Source organism: Prinia subflava, chromosome 8, assembly GCF_021018805.1.
Source record: "Prinia subflava isolate CZ2003 ecotype Zambia chromosome 8, Cam_Psub_1.2, whole genome shotgun sequence".
NCBI lineage: Eukaryota > Metazoa > Chordata > Aves > Passeriformes > Cisticolidae > Prinia > Prinia subflava.
In genome coordinates this window covers 36,458,620-36,474,611 of record NC_086254.1, presented here as the reverse complement: position 1 = coordinate 36,474,611, position 15,992 = coordinate 36,458,620, and the positions used below count along the sequence as shown (strand labels likewise).

Here is a 15,992-nt window from a genome sequence, read left to right as displayed (position 1 = left end):
TGCTTGAGTCTCAAAATTGCTATTTCCAGGCCTTTCATTCACTGTTTTACAGGCTTTGAAAATGCTGGCAGAAAGTCAAGTTGATTGAATAGGACAAGGCCAAGCAGGACAGGAGAATGCCGAGGAGCAGGGAGTAATGTCCATGTAGAAAGGCTGGGGTTCCAGGCTTAGTTCTGTAGCTATGTTTGGGTAAAACCATGTTGGTGACAAAAATTTAGTGTAAAAGCTGGGGAGGAAGAAGCCTGTTTCCTGCTTCTTGTACCAACGTGGTGCTGCTGTTGGTTTCAGATCCTGAAGAACATGGAGTCTTCCAAAATTGTTCAGCCCCACTTCCTGGAGTTCTTGCTGTCTCTTGGCTGGTCTGTTGATGTTGGGAAGCACCCTGGGTGGACTGGTCACGTCTCAACAAGCTGGTTAATCAACAGCTGCAGTGATGAAGAGGGACCTGAACAAGGTATGACACGTAAGACATAGGAAATGTCTTTAGTACTAAATTAAAATGTTTAGACTCCTTGAGAAGACAATTTTCTTGCTCCTGTGTACCTATCTGAATGTTGGCTTGGGGTTTTTTATGGTTTTTGTTGTTGTTGGTTTTTGTTTGTATTTTTTGTTTGGTTGGGTTTTGTTTTTTTTATAAATGAAGTTTGCTGGAAAGGAATGTGTAAATATTAAATTAGTGTTTCAAGTCGGAGTGAGCAAAACGAATGTCTGTATGTTGTTGGGAGGAAGTAGCCTCAGAAAAAAAAAACCCCTCTGGACTGTATTTTTTAAGATTTGATGAATCTTTATTATGTTATTCCAAACCAGTATTCAGGTGAAATCGGTTGCAGATTGTTCTGTGTATTGGCAAAGAGGCTTGGAATATGTCACAGACCGCAGGCTCTTCCGGCTGCTGCGACCTTCCGGGTGAAGCATCTTTAAAAAGACGCTCACGGTGTCCGTTACACAGGCACACCACAGGGATAGAGCTCAGCTGTGAGGGCTGCAGGAGCAGCCAATCAGCGAAGCTCTTCTCAGGCAACACAGGACAGATGGAGCAGGAGGCGATCTTCCAGTATCAAGGGCTTCTTTATTAGAACAGGAACCAGCAACTGAAAGACCCTGAAGGCTCAGAAACACAGGTTTTTATAGGGTTTGGGGTGGGCAGAGTCAGAAATGTAGACCAATGAGGGAAAGGATTGGGGAAACAACAGTCAGGGAAGGGATCCAAAATCATCCAGTCAGTGGAAGGCAAAACCCAGGAACTAGGGTAATGACCAATCACAAACAAAGGATTAGCATACCTGCAAAGGCTCACGGGATTGTGCAGTTTCTTGCTCACCGTGAGCACCAGAGAAGCTTCTTAGAGAGACTCCCTGAGGGAGAGGTTAAAACTTAGTATCAGCTTACATGCTGTCAGTCCTCCAAGAAAGAGTGAGCTTCCTTGTGGCTGGCCCAGGAGCCAGCAGAGAAATACTGTGTGATTTTCTTTTAGTGTTCTGTAAGCAAATTAAAATGAAATACTGACTCAAGGTGCTGTTTATGGGTCCTGGAGGTGTTGGAACCCATACATGGCTCTCTCTCTTGCTTCACTGACTCTGCTTTTTTCCACTAGAGCAACTCCTCTCCTGAGCTTGGCATACACCACCCTCTCCCCATTCTGTCACCCAAAATGATCCCCAGGAATATGAGCTGCTATCCCAGGATGGGAAACTGGGAGTTGGGTTAGCTTCTCCCTTGGACAACTTCATCAGTGTTTAAGCAGCACTCGCTCTGCTATCCATTCACTGTGTTTTAGGAGTGCCCTTCACCTGTATCTGCAGCCAGCTGGAGGCTTCTCCCTGAAGTTACAGCATAAAAGTACAAACCACAGAAGGCTGAAAGTGTTGGAGAGAGATTAGAGTACAGAGGCGTTGCTTTCTCTGAGCAAGTCAGGATGGATTACAAAATGGCCAGGTCTGGATTTAATTTTGCTTTAAGGACAGGGTCAGGCTGTGCTTTCTCAGAGGCAGAGCCCTCTGACCTCTCTTTGGCTGTGTCAGAACAACTGCAGAAGGCAGGTCCCTGAATTAGCAAGAGACCTGGTTTAATGTGGACTTTCCAACTCAAATTTTTCAGCCATTTGAATGAAAACACAGACCACTAAATAGCTGAATTAATTCAACCAGCTTGGGGAAGAAGGAAACAGAAAATGCATTCAGAAATGGAAAGGAGGAATGGCAGGTTACTTCTAATCTGGTTCTGCTGGTGAATGGGCTGGAGCACAAGTCTGATGAGGAGCAGCTGCGGGAGTTGGGAGGGCTCAGCCTGGAGAAAAAGAAGCTCAGGAGAGACCTTCTGGCTCTCTACAACTCCCTGAAAAGCATTGAACCCAGGTCAGGGTCAGTATCCCACATAATGAATGACAGGATGAGAGGAAACGGCCTCAGTGCAGGTTTAAGTTGGATATTAGGGAAAATTTCTTTATGGAAGGAGCAGTCCAGCATTAGCATAGGCTGCCCAGGACAGTGGTGGAATCACCATCCCTGGGCAATTTAGAGGGATTTAAAAGCTGTGCAGATGTGGTACTTGGGGACATAGGTTAATGGTGAGTTTGACAATGCTAAGTTAACAGTTGGACTCAACAATCTCCAACCTAAATGATTCTATGAGTCTAAAATAACTTCCAATGAGTTCTGGTTAAAATAACTTCATGGGAATGTTTTCCTGCAGCACCCTCAAAATCAAAGAAATTCCTAAAGAGCTGGGTTCGAGTTGTGGTGCTGCTCCTTAGGAGCCTGTACACTGGAGATGTGGGAACCTTTTCCTGATGCTGAAGAACACTTGGAGTCTTCAACATGTCTCTGGCCACTTCTCTGTCAGTATGGTGAATTTCTCTGCTCCAGTGGCTTTTTTGAGGCAGCTATCCCAGGAACCCTTCCATAAACTGGATCAGAGAAATAATTAAAGTCCTTGCTAGTTTTTCTGGAGATGACATGGGGAAGGAAAAGTGGGAGGGACGTTCTTTCCCTACTCTGAAGGCCTGTGTTGGTGAGGGAATAAGTGGGGACTGAGAATGAGGAACTTTCTTGAACTGATTGGAGACAGATGTTTGTCTAACTCTGCTTGACAGAGAAAAGACCAAAGACAGCTTGCAGAAACTGGCTTGAATTCTGGAATAGTATCAGACCTAAGTGATAAATGTTAGAATCCTTTGGAAATGGAATGACTAACTGAACGATGTTGCTAGATGGAATGCTCAGAAATAGATAGCAGATGTATTCTTGTGGCAGATGTGCTTACTAGAGTACTAGGAAAGAAACAATCCAGTACATTGGAAACGTGTTCAGAATGAAGCCACTCCCAACCCAAAATGCCTTTTCCTTCAAGACAGTAAAAACATTTATCTGAGAAAGGTTGCTAGCCATGGGACTCCTTTTGTTTTAAAATGAGATTTGCATGATTTCTGCTCATTGCACCTTGTATTTGAAAGTAATTTCTGATGCAGTGTGTAAAGCAGTAGAGCTTCCTTCTGGCTAAACTTTGCTTTTCTGTCCATTTCAGATGATCTAATTATCTCAGATGATGTTGGGGCAAGTATCTTCAATGGGCAGAAGAAGGTGCTGTATTATGCAGATGCCCTGACAGAAATTGCCTTTGTTGTCCCATCACCAATGGAATCCCTGAGTAAGATCTCTCTGTACATTCTCTATACAAAAATGAAACCAACGATTTTTTGCTTGACATCTCCTTCAGAAGCAAAACCTAAATAAATCAACTAAGTAGTGTGTTCAGCAAGATCCTTGTCAGAAAGGTGTGGACGTTTAAATTACAGCATTCTCATCCTTAGACTTCTTCCTGATGTGGCATCTGTTCTGTGACTTTCTCAGTCTGAGCCTCAGTAGATGTCCAGGCATGCACAGCAGTTTTGTTGTTGCCAGGGTGCTTTAGGCTGAACATGTGATTCACATCAACTGGTGATGCCTATTCTTTTTTCCTTTCCTGTTGGTTATGTGTTCCTGCAGCACATGGAGGAGTGTTTGTACCACTGCTAAGTAGAGAAGCTACAGCTTTCAAGGCATCTTTGGCATGCTTAAAATTGCCTAGAATAAAATATGGTGTAGCCATAGGAAGAAGGAGACTGTATTCTATAGGAAATCGCTGGTATGTGTGTAAGTCCATAGGGAGTGCTTTATTGGCAGTCTGTTTCTGGAATAACTGGCAGTTGTCTCCTAACTCATCTTCCTGCTTATGAGGACTATATTGACTTGACCATACATTTATGCGTGTCTAGTTTCAAAAGCCTTACAACTTTTTTTTCGTGTCAAAACCTTATATATGATGACAACTTAAGTTTTCTGGTGGAAGAAGAAGCAAACACTTTTTTTTTTTCTGACTTACAGCTGATTCACTGGAAAGCAGTGTTTCTGACCAAGAAAGTGACTCCAACATGGATCTGCTGCCAGGAATATTGAAGCAGCAGCCTCTGACACTTGAACTCTTCCCCAATCATACAGACAATCTTAATCCCTCCCAGCGGGTAAGGCAAAACTTGCATTGAAAAATGGTGCTTTTTTTTTTTTTCTTTCCAGAAGCGTGCTGGCAATGCTCGGGATTTTTGATAATATATGATTTCCTGGCATGTAGAGCTACTTGTTCCTTGCCATTAATCTGTGATATCTGCTTTGGTCCTGTCAGAATTTTAATCTACAGGAGGAGATAGCAAGATTACATTACTTAAATATAAAACTTAGACATGCTAAGTGGTAATCCTGTGCATCCTGAAATCTTGAAATGCGTGCAGGGAAAAGTATATGCAGTATTTATGGAGTAATTCAGCCTCAAATCCACGCTTGGAAATTGAGAATGGATAGACATGAACACTTTTCCTACCTACCCACTTTAAAACAGGGTGTCAGTTGTGTCTGTACACTAACAAAGCAGAAAATCATGAACTGTTATATCTGTAAAGCGAAAGACATTATTACTGATTACTTGCTGTTTAGAATTCACTTCCAAATGTATTTTTAGTTACTCATTTAAGGTCTTCAAGAACATTAAGAAAAACTTCTAACTGAGTCAAGGTTGAATATAGATATATATTAGTTTGTATAGAATACAAGTAGTTGGTGACCCAGCTTGCAGTGAGTAGTTCCAGTACAGCTGCCCCTGCTCAATAGCTGGCAGAGGTTGTACCTGGCTGAGATATGAATAACTGAGGAACAGCTGGGAGAAATACTTGTTGGCTGCATTATTGGACTTATTATGTTTGCAAATGCTATTTCTTCCCTTGTGTTCGAAACAGCTCAGTCCTACTTCTAGATCCAAGAGGATGCCCCAGGGCCGAACCATTCCACCAATGGGACCTGAAACCAAAGTGTATGTGGTCTGGGTGGAACGTTATGATGATATAGGTATGTACAACTCCTAACAGTTCACTAAAGTAGCAACAGGGCAGGAACCAGAGGAAAAACTCTGTTGGTTTTTTTGTTAGTTTTTTGGGATTTTTTTTCTGTTGGGTGGCTTGTTTTGGGGTTGGTTGGTTGGTTGGTTGGGGTTTTTTGTCGTTTTTGTGTGTGGGTTTTTTGGTTTGGGGTTTTGTTTGTTTGTTTGGGTTTTTGTTTGTTTTGTTTGTTTTGGTTTTGTGTATGTTTTTTGTTGTTTTGGTTTTTGTGGTTGTTTTTTGGTTTTTTGTTGGGTTTTTTTGTTTTTGGGGGGTTTTGGTGTGGTTTTTTTGGGGGGGGTTGGTTTTTTTTGTTTTGGGGGGTTTTTTGGGGGGTTTTTTGTCTTTTGGGGTTTTTGGGAGGGTTTTTTGGTTGGTTTTTTTTGGTTGTTTTGGTTTGCTTTTTGGTTTTTTGGGTTTGTGTTTTGTTTTTTTTTTTTAGTAAAATGCTAGATCATGGAACCACAGACTGGTTTGAATTGGAGGGGACTGTAAAGCTCATCTATTCCCAATCCCCTTCCATGTGCAGGGACACTTTCTACTAAACCAGGTTGCTCCAAGCTCCATATTGTCTGAACACTTCCAGGGATGGGGCAACCACAGCTTCTCTGGGCAACCTGTGCCAGGGCCTTACCACCCTCGCAGTCAAAATAAGTTTTTATTAATGTCTGTAAGAACACTAAGTTTCTGAATCAGTTCTTGAATATTTGAGTTGTGATCCACAGGGTGTAGGTGAATTAGTGGCATATGGAGGTCTGAAGTTTCCTTTAGCACTAGCAGTACCTATGAAATGCTGTCATGAAGCTTCTTAAGCTCAGCACCCAAGGCGGGTGTGTTCTTCTGCTTTTGAGTTCTCCTTGGCTATTGTTTCCAAGGAGGGGAGCTGGTTTTCTTCCTTTTAAAAAATGGTTTCTGACACCTGCTGCTTCTGTGCTGGAGGGATCATCATCCTCCTTAGTGTGATGGCACCTTTGGAACTCTATGTTCTCTCTTCAGGGGAGGGCTCATTTGTTCTGCACTGGGGGTGCCTGCTCCATACTCCCCTTCTGCTGTGTTGCTCAGGCAAGCTCCTGCTCCTCATGCAACTTTGTTTCTTAGTTTGGTGTTTACTCTCTGCCTCAGCGTACTGCTGCTCTGGGAGAGACCCAGCTTTGTTTATTCTGTTTACAGCCATGGCATGGCCATGGTCTGATGGAACCCTGGAGGCTGAGGATTTCAGGCTTTCTGTTCTAAAAAACACTGACTGTCAAGCAAGTATCACATTTAACTTGAGGCCTTGGAACAGGCTTCCGAAATTGAGTGATAGCACTGGGGTTGTGGGTGTGTATGGTTTGAATGGTATTGTGTGATCTCACAGGATGAAAAACTTAGATTTAAGATTTTAGTATATATTCACCTTCTTCTTCATGGTTTCGGGTGTTTTTTTCTAATTGGGTGAAAAAGGTCCACATTGCGGGCCTTGAGTGGTCGTTATTGAGTCAAAAATACAAATAATATAGGTGTCATCTCATTATTGGGTGATGAGCGCTTAAATAACCTTGGAAGGAGAGGCATCCATTTTACCTCCATTCTCTAACTTACTAGTTAGAACTCACGACTTGTGAGGTTGTAATATAGATAAAAATTAATAAACACTGAGTCCAAACGTGAACTGTGACTCGTGTGTATTAATCCCGGCTCTAACATTAAGAAAAGAAGATATGAAATCAACAATGATGAACAGTGTTGAGGAATTCTTTGTCCCCAGGAGCTTCTTGTGTGCTGGTTCCAAGCCATGGCCTGGCCTTAGTGCTATGTGAGAGTCTCTGTGCACTGGCCTAGCCCAGCAGTGTCTGGAAGACTGGCCAGGAACTGCTGCTTTATTTTGTCTTTGATTTCTAATACTGGTTCCCAGTCTGGCAGTAAGGATGGACCTTAATTAAGGCCTTAACTCCTTCCAGAGTAAAGCAACCAAAGGAATGGGAGCAACAATCAAGAGGAAGCTTCCTGTTAAGTGTAGATACAAATTCTCAGGAAGACCACCATGTCCACAGCATGTCCCTCAGAGCTTTACTGAGATCATGAGGCAGACAGCAAGTTCTGCATCATCATTTCCTTCTCCAGACATTGGCCCAGAGTGTGTTCCAACCTGGTGTCCCTGACCCCTTCACTATAGGGGCAACAGCTGTGCTGCACAGGCGTGCTTCTGCTTGACTTTTTCTTTCAGCAGCTGTTGGAATCTCCCAGAGTTCTGGGCCTGAAGCTGAAGAAATGAGTTTGTGAGCTTCAGTAAGCCTGGCAGTTGGATGGAGGGAAGGGCAGCTCTTGGAAGTGACTCCTAGCCCAGAGGCTTTGCCATATGCTCCTTATGTTCGTGGCTTTTACCTTATGCTTCTGGTACATCTTTGAGTCTGGACAGTGAAAAGCTGTCACTTTGTAGTCAAGGTTATCATCCCGATGCCAACTGTCTGCTCTCCCTCTTGCTCCATCTCAGAGTGTGTCCATGCCTTGCCATGCTCTCCCTCTGCTTGCTCCAGCTGTTGTGTACCCTTAGCATCCCAGCTCTGATGGCAATGTCTGGGTTTGGGCCTTAGATTCCTTCTGCTGGAAGCACTGTCCTGCTGCCTGAACTTTACTTCTGTGAGAAACTCTAAACATCTCTTAACCTCTGAACAAGGTGTCGGGATCCCTTAAAGGATTCAAGTTCTTACTTTTTCCTCATTCACCTTCATTATCCAGTCTTTGTTACCAAGTGCATGGCAGCGGAGTTGTGGGTTTTGGTGGAGATCCACAGAGCTTGGATTTGAGGAAGGATATAATGTTTGTGGCATCAGGGCTCAAGGGAACTGTAGGTGTGAGTGGCTGGCATTGTTCAATGCTCCTAGCAGTATTCTGGAAGCTGATCACTTGTGGATGGATGAAGATTCAGTGAATAATAATTGGAAAGCTCTTTTTGTGGTTGAAGTAGTTCCATCTCCTTCCTGCTGTAATGCTTCCTCTAGATTTTGACCTTTGGGTTGAGAGAACGGAGGGTTTGGGACCTCCTCTGCTGAGTGCAGATGGCTGAGGTGTGTGTACCCTCCATGAATGCTGAAACTGGAAGCCAAACAAAGACATTAGCTGTGCAAAAACACTACTGGTATAAATGCTTGAGGACTATGTGGTTTTGACTGATGATAAATAATCTTTCCTTGTACACAAGAAAAACAAATCCAAAACTATATTAGATAAACTTTATTTGGTGCATTTTGTTCTTACAGAAAACTTCCCCCTCCCTGATCTGGTATCTGAGACTAGCACTGGTGTGGAAACCACAGCCAATAGTAGCACTTCCCTTAGGTAAGACTGCTCTTATTTTTGTCATTTTTATGTGTTTCTCAGTGGACTATTTTTTGGTTGAAAAAATGAAAGAGCTTTTCATATCACTGCAGATAAACGATAAATTAAAGAACAGAAAATGTGCAGTTTTATCTGAGTCCGTGATAAGTCTCCCTCCTGACTGGCTCCCTTGTGAGGTGGTTAATGCTGCATACACACTGTACCCTGGCTGCAGGGCTGTCCAGTCCTGTGGGGACAGGCATCATAGGCACAGCATGACTGACAGATCCCTTCTGAGGGTCCAGAGCATTCCGCAGGATCCTGCCTTAGCCATGAGGCATTTTAAAACTTTATTTTAACACATAAAGGGGTCACATTTCATCTGTAGATTAATTGAAACAGTGCTTTAAAACTGATTCAACAGTTGTGTTTTTACCTTAAGGTCTACCATTCCTGAGAAGGAAGTTCCTGTGATCTTCATCCATCCTTTAAACACTGGCTTATTCAGGATAAAACTACAAGGAGCAACTGGGAAATTCAATATGGTTATCCCACTGGTGGATGGAATGATAGTCAGTAGGAGAGCTCTTGGTAAGCTAAAAAGTTTTAGGAATGCTCATGTTTATATTTTACTTTTTAAAAAATAATAATATATCTGCAAAGTACATGGTCTGGAATCTTTCTTTGGAAAAAGTGTTAGGCAATGCTGAACAAATGAAAGCCATGCTTCTTGCAGCAGCAAGAAGTTGGGAGCAGTTGGGAGCAGGAACAGCAGAGGGAGCAGGTGGGCAGCACTCAGCTGCCAGCATAGCAGGAGAGAGCTCTGGAACTAGGAACAGGGCCTGTTTATAAAGGAGAGCGAAATGTGACCTTGGTGTTTAGCACAGAGAACCAAGGTGCACCAGAGGGTGCTATGGAATTTGTTACTTTACTGGCATGCTGTGTGTTCCTTCTGGTTTGGAAGCCAGACAGGGATTAAAACCACAGCATTTTTGATTATGTGTTCAGTGCCATGCAGGCATGTGTTAATAGGTTCCATTGTGTGCCTTCTGCCTTTTCCTCTGTTCCTGGATGGATTCATGGACCAGTCCTAGTATTGATGCTATTTAGCTTCAGTAACTGTAAATTCCATCCAGTGAAAGCACTACGTGGGACAGAGTAAAATGAAGTAATGAACATTAGGATACCTGTACATAACCATAAAGCTGCTGTTGGAGGTGACTTTCAAGCTCTGGGGTTTGTATGCTTAATTCAGTGATTAGCAAACTGAAGCCAGACCTGGGCCCTTAAATAACATTTATGAATTCAGCTAATCAGTGGCTTTTGCTGAAAAACTATCAGGTATGTTTTCCTAGAGTTGGGCTCGTTTTTCTCTGCATCAGGACTGTTAATATAGTGAAATTTTTCTCATCTCTTAAGTTCAGAAGGTGTAGTTTGTGTACAGGGAGGTCCTGTAAATGTTTGTCTTTGTGAAAGAGCTTGTGGAACAGCAAAGAGGGTAAGGGATACTTGCTTCCTTAGAGGCATAGAAATTTCCTTTTAGAATAAAATATGATAAAGTTAGCTGCCAGCTTTTGAGTGCTACTAGTTCCACTCCCCACCTCCTCCTCCATCTGTGTCCAGGAGTGTGAGTTACAGAGGGGTGACAAAAGTGTCAAGGTAGTGTAGGGGAAATCTGTTTGCAGCCACAACCCATGAGGTCTTTCCTCATCTCTTCTCCAAGGGGAAGGCTCTGCAATTCCTACTGGAAAAATATACCTATTGACAGGTACATTTTTTTATTCTCAAGGCTCCCCTGGAATTACCTGTTGTGACCTCAGGGCCCACCTGAGGTCCAGATATGTGATGTAGCTGGGGCAGTGGTACTGTGCCTCTCATATTGGCTGCCCTGGGTTTTCCCTCTTGTCCTGAGGGTGCTGTTGTCCAGGCAGCTGCTTGGCTCTAGCAAAGCAGAGAATACTCTTCCTTCTCCTCTGGCTGTTTAGAGTACCACTGAGTGAGTCCCTTTCTTCATCCTTCACAGTGAAGGTCTATACAAGCATGGGGACCATGGCTGTCTGTTATCAACTGTTCGTGGAGAAAAGTTCTTGACTTGATGGGGCTGAACATCTCCCCCAGGTTTAGATGGGACAGAATCCAAAAATGTCTTTGGCTGGGAAGCTAGCAAAGGGTGCAGGACTAAATTTAAACTTTATTTAAATGTTGTTTGTTTTTCAGGTTTTTTAGTGAGACAGACAGTAATAAATATTTGTCGGAGAAAGAGGCTGGAAAGTGATTCATACAACCCCCCCCATGTCCGCCGAAAACAGAAAATAGCAGATATTGTCAATAAATACCGCAACAGGCAGCTGGAGCCAGAGTTTTATACCTCACTTTTCCAGGAGGTTGGGCTCAAGAACTGCAACCCTTAGGTCATTATCCTTCCAGGACAATTAGATCAGAGCTTGGTGGCTACACTAATGAAAACAGTTAAATAACAACAACAAATTTTCTCAGCCCTCCGGAATTCAGGAAATCATGTTCTAGCACTAGTCAGCAGATACCATGTGGGAGGAATGAGAAATGAACCCGAAACATTGCAGTTGGGATATTGACTTGATTCTCCTACCCTCAGAAGATCACTGAATTCCAGTCTTTCTGGATGCTAGCAAAATAATCTCTTCACCCAGTCATCCTTTCCAGATGAATTAGGAACTGTAGGTGTCTTGCTCTGAGAGGAAAACAATCAAAGTAAAGCCATCTCTGCATATGAGGATGGAAATAACAATACAAACAAACCTGCCATTAGACACCCTGCTGCACCCACAAGGGCAAGGGAGCAGGACCTTTCCTTGGAGGAAGAGTCTGTTCCAGAGCATCAACTTTCCATATAAGAACTTCAAAGACATTTTCAGTCCCTCTTCAGTGCTCAATGAAAGATCCTTCACTGGGTGTAACCCATCTGTGTACCAGAAACAAGAGGAGGAAGATTGCTTGGAAAGAGCAGGCTCTGAAATCCAAAGCCCAGATGCTGTATGTGGCCACCCCCTCCAGGGCTCCGAGTGAGTCCATCTGCATGTGAGACAGCCACCAACACCTGAAATTAACTGATTTTCCAAAAGGAGTTATTACTGGAGAAGAGCTTTTGGTTATATAAAAGCAAGGTTATGTCTTTCAGGTCTATTGCAAAATGTCACATTTAATTTCAGTAGCTTGATTTTTATTTTTAATTTTTTTAATGCAACCACTTAATTTATTTTGAAGGGTCTGTATCACCTCCTCACCATTTCCATAAAAAGCATAAACATCACTTGCCTTCCTTCCACTGGATTGAAATCTGAGATTTTGGGGCTGCCTCCTCCTTGTTATTTATAGCATGAGCAGTTTTTGCAGCTTCTACAACACTTTTCAGAAGCTCCTGTTAAACCGACTGAACAACTCAAAAAGAAAATTCACGAATTCTTCTTTTCCTCATTAATTTCAATGCTGTGAAAGCCCCTTTGGAGTTATAACTTCACATTGTTTTGAATCTCCTGTATGTTCTCACATATGGCAGCAGCACGTCCCTTCTACCTAGGTTAGGGGTTTTCATTTTCAGGCTGTGGCTTTGATGTGTTAGGACATAAAGGATGTGCTGGGAAAAGATGTTTACAGCTACAAGTGTGATATTGAGATCTCGAGGTGTGATGGGCGTGGGCAGCCCTGGGAGTGCCTCTGATTCCTGATGCATCCCAACTGGTGTTGCAGCAGTGAATTCTGGCTGACACTCCTGGGGAGGTGCAGCCTGACAGCAGCAGGGAATCCTAATCCTTCCAGCACCAGATAATGGAAGAAGATGAGTTAACACGAATTTGGGGAGCTCTTCTAATTATTTCCGAAGTGGTTTTAATAAGCTGTGCTATGCATTGCCGTAATACCGGTCAGACATTGAATTTTGATATTTCAGAGCTACTTTTTGCAACAGTTCTGACCTGAAGCAGTCTTAATTGTTTCATTACAACTTATCTGCCAAGGACAGATCTCACTCCTGGCTTTTTGTGTGATTTTTCACAAAGTGTTCATGGAAACACAGGCCCCTAAAATACGTGTGAAAGGACTTTGAGGTCGTCAACCAAGGTGATGTGTGCTTGTTGCAGGGAACAATTCAGGAGCTCTGGACTTTGATCCGGGTGAATAAAAAGTGAAAAAATCAAACCACCTAAAGAAAACTCCTGTGGGAGGATGTGTGCTGCCCAGGTGGCACATGGCAGGAGGAGCTCCAGGGCAGCATTTGGGTGCATTGGTCAAGCTGTGCAGGGAACTTGGACAACCTCATTCCTCTGCCAAACTCTTGCCAGGAGCAATTTAATGCATGCACACTAAATTTACCCACACTGTGTTTGTACCTATTGGATCTAATTAATGGCCAAAGAAACTTGAGCCCACTGGTTTAAAAGGCATGAGCAATGCATGTGTAACAATGAACATCCTGAGCAATCCCTGTGTCTGCACACTAATAGTGTAACAGCAACCCCACTTACCATGGCTGAGTGTTACACAGTCCTGGGAGATGAAGCACAGCTGCACCAGGTGCTGCTATCAGGTAGTTGGGAGCAGTCACGAGTTCAGAGATGGGCATGGGGGCAAACTCTGAGAGGTTCCTGGCAGGGATAGCAAAGTGGACTGCCTGAAGATTTACTTTCTTTAAAAAGACCTCTGCTTGGCTGAAGGGTTGTATTGGGTCTATTTCCATGTTCACCTAAAGGCACCCGTGGGAACAGTAAAAGCTGTGAGAGCCATATAATTTGGCAGGAATCTGGAAAGAAGGGAATGTGGTCACATTGTGGCTACTCCCAATGCCAGGGGATGGAGGTTTAGAACATGTCAACTGAGTTGTAGAAGCAGCTGGTGAGCAGGTTACAGCTGGTGTGATCTGGCTGTAGGTGATGGGATTGGCTCTGAAAAAGTAAGCCTTCAGAAAAGTCACAGTTCAGTACAAAAATGTTGTGATGCAGAGCTGTGCTGCCATCCCTCATAGTTTGGGTGCTGGTCACAGCACTGGGCACCCTGGGCAGACTATGCCAGTGCAGGGTGGCTGCAGGGACTGTTCCTCCTTCCCCAGGATGTGTGTAGGTCTCAGGCTTCATAACAAAGTGCACCCCACCAGTCTGGGAATTATATCCATCTCTTCTCTAAGTATGACCAAACTCTGATGGCTTTAGCTAGTCCAGAGCACTGTCTTGAGAGCATTTCCCCTGAAGGGTCAGAGCAAATGAGGTTTATTTCCATGGTGATTGCAAGAGTTAGCCAAGAATCCAGATTTTTTTATATATCACAAACTGCTGCATAAAATTTATGACTTGCTGAGTCAAGTGTCTTGGGTCAGCATCAGTCCATCAGAGGGGATGAGCACTGACACCCCCCAGCCTGCAACTAATTAAACTGAGACTTCATCAGACCTTTCAGTTTGGGTTCATAATTCTGTTTTAACAGAGCAGGAGGTGACCACTGTCACATTGTTAAACACAGTGTTGAAATTACATTTTAATACCTTAACAGAGACCTTTAAAGAAAAGCCATTCTTTTAAAGGTATTTCTAGAAAGGCATTAGAATCTTACAGCAAGCAGGAGAGGGGGAAGGACAGTGCTGGTGGCATTGGTGCATCTGTGGGTAGCAGTGCGCAAAGCCAGAGGGAAGAGCAGCCCTGGCTGCTCCTGGGCTGTACCTGCTGGGTTCTCCGTAGGTCACAATGTTTCTTTTCACATGGTTTTGCATGCCCAGAAAGAGGAGGGAACTAAATTGCAACCTCACAGACAAATCTGATGCATTTTTGTGACTGTGCAATTGAGTGATACCTTCGAAGGCAAACACAGCCCTTTTCCCCTGGATTTAGCAGGAGCAATTAGAAGTGAGAATGCCAGATATCATGTGCTTCAATCATAGACAATTTGTATGAATTCCTGTATGTTGCCAAGACATGAACGTTCTGTTCTTACTGTATTTTTCTGTAAATATTCCTGGCACTAAGTTGTAAAGTAAAGGTAAAATGTAAATATGAAGATGTGAACTATGTTCCGTTGTCTCTAGTACTTTATCATTTGTTTAGGGAAGGCACACAAAGGCTTGTTTGTATTTATGCCAATTCTTTGTCCAGGAGAAACACATCAAATATTGAATGTAACACAATTAGTCCAATAAATTTTAAAGATTCTTATCTAGTAACTTTGCACTGGTCCATTTTTAATATTTTCCAAAAGCTTGGTTGAAATTCTCCAATGGAGATGTTTCCCAGGACAACAGCAGGCAGAGGTAGCAGAATTGCACACCTTCTGCCCCTCAGTAGCTCTGGGAACAGTGAGGCTCATAGGTAAGGAAATCATATTGCATCTCAATAGTCTGGGGAGTGAAAACATGAAAGACTGGCTTTTGAAGGGAGCCTGATGCTCCTGCAATGCCAGTGTTCTCCAGTCATTCCATGTCCTGCCTCCTACCTTAGGTGTGGGTCCCTGGTGGTGCAGCCACTCTGGACACCCACCCAGGACAGGGGAAAGCCGTGTGCTTCAGGTGCAGAGCCCTGTGAGGATGAGGGCTCTGCTGTCTGGGCAGAGAGGGGAGAAAGGATAAGATGACTCAGCTTTGGATTTGGAGAGGAGTTGGGCAGCAGTGGGGCCAAGTCCCATGAGGATGAGGCACCCAGCAAGCCTTGGGGAAATGAGCTGGGTTAGAGAGAGGGTTTATCAGTGCCATCCAGCCAGATCCCCATAGACCATCTCTGAGCTCCTTAAGGAGGGTATGAGTTCCCAGTACAGGTCAAGGCTGTAGGACCTGTGTGTCTGTGCTTGCTGCTGCGGTGCACGGACTGTTTCCCTGGTAGGGGCCCTGTGCTGTCCCTGGGACTTCACCTTTGCAGCAGATCTGGTGCTTTGCCCAAGCTGCCCCACCTGGGGACTGGGACAAAAGCACTGAAGTGACTGGTCCAGAAACCTCAAGCTGGGATATGTGAATATCTGTTTTGCTGCTGGCTTCATCTTTAGAAACTTCAGCTGGTCCCACCCACCCAAGCTCCTCACCGTAATGCATCAGGGAAGGTTAAGGCAGGTGCCACAGTGATCTCTGAAGAATCACAAACATGAGTGGTAAACAGTTGAGTATCTTCCTTTGTAGTCCCAAAGTGCAGGGCCAGGGGCAGAAAAGGTTTGGAGCCTGAAGATTTCTTCCCTATTGAGGAGGGATCAATACTCCCAGGTGTTTTGGGAAATCACACCTGAGGTTCTAAAAAGATGGACAAGGGTCTAGGAAGGTGGACATAGGGTGGGAGGAGAGAAACAAACTTCA

General features: G+C 43.8%; 1 protein-coding gene across 3 annotated transcripts in view; it reads left to right on the top strand.

The window, feature by feature from the left end:
• RALGAPB (Ral GTPase activating protein non-catalytic subunit beta) overlaps positions 1-14,879 on the top strand; it is a 66,890-nt gene extending 52,011 nt beyond the window's left edge. For all 3 annotated transcript variants that reach the window (XM_063404779.1, XM_063404778.1, XM_063404777.1), the window contains 7 exons: positions 289-454; positions 3,523-3,645; positions 4,362-4,498; positions 5,264-5,372; positions 8,641-8,719; positions 9,141-9,289; positions 10,916-14,879. In XM_063404779.1, coding sequence (XP_063260849.1) covers positions 289-454; positions 3,523-3,645; positions 4,362-4,498; positions 5,264-5,372; positions 8,641-8,719; positions 9,141-9,289; positions 10,916-11,109 — 957 coding nt within the window. In that variant the 3' untranslated portion in view covers positions 11,110-14,879. The remainder of the gene's footprint in view (positions 1-288; positions 455-3,522; positions 3,646-4,361; positions 4,499-5,263; positions 5,373-8,640; positions 8,720-9,140; positions 9,290-10,915) is intronic.
• Positions 14,880-15,992: the final 1,113 nt, after the last annotated feature.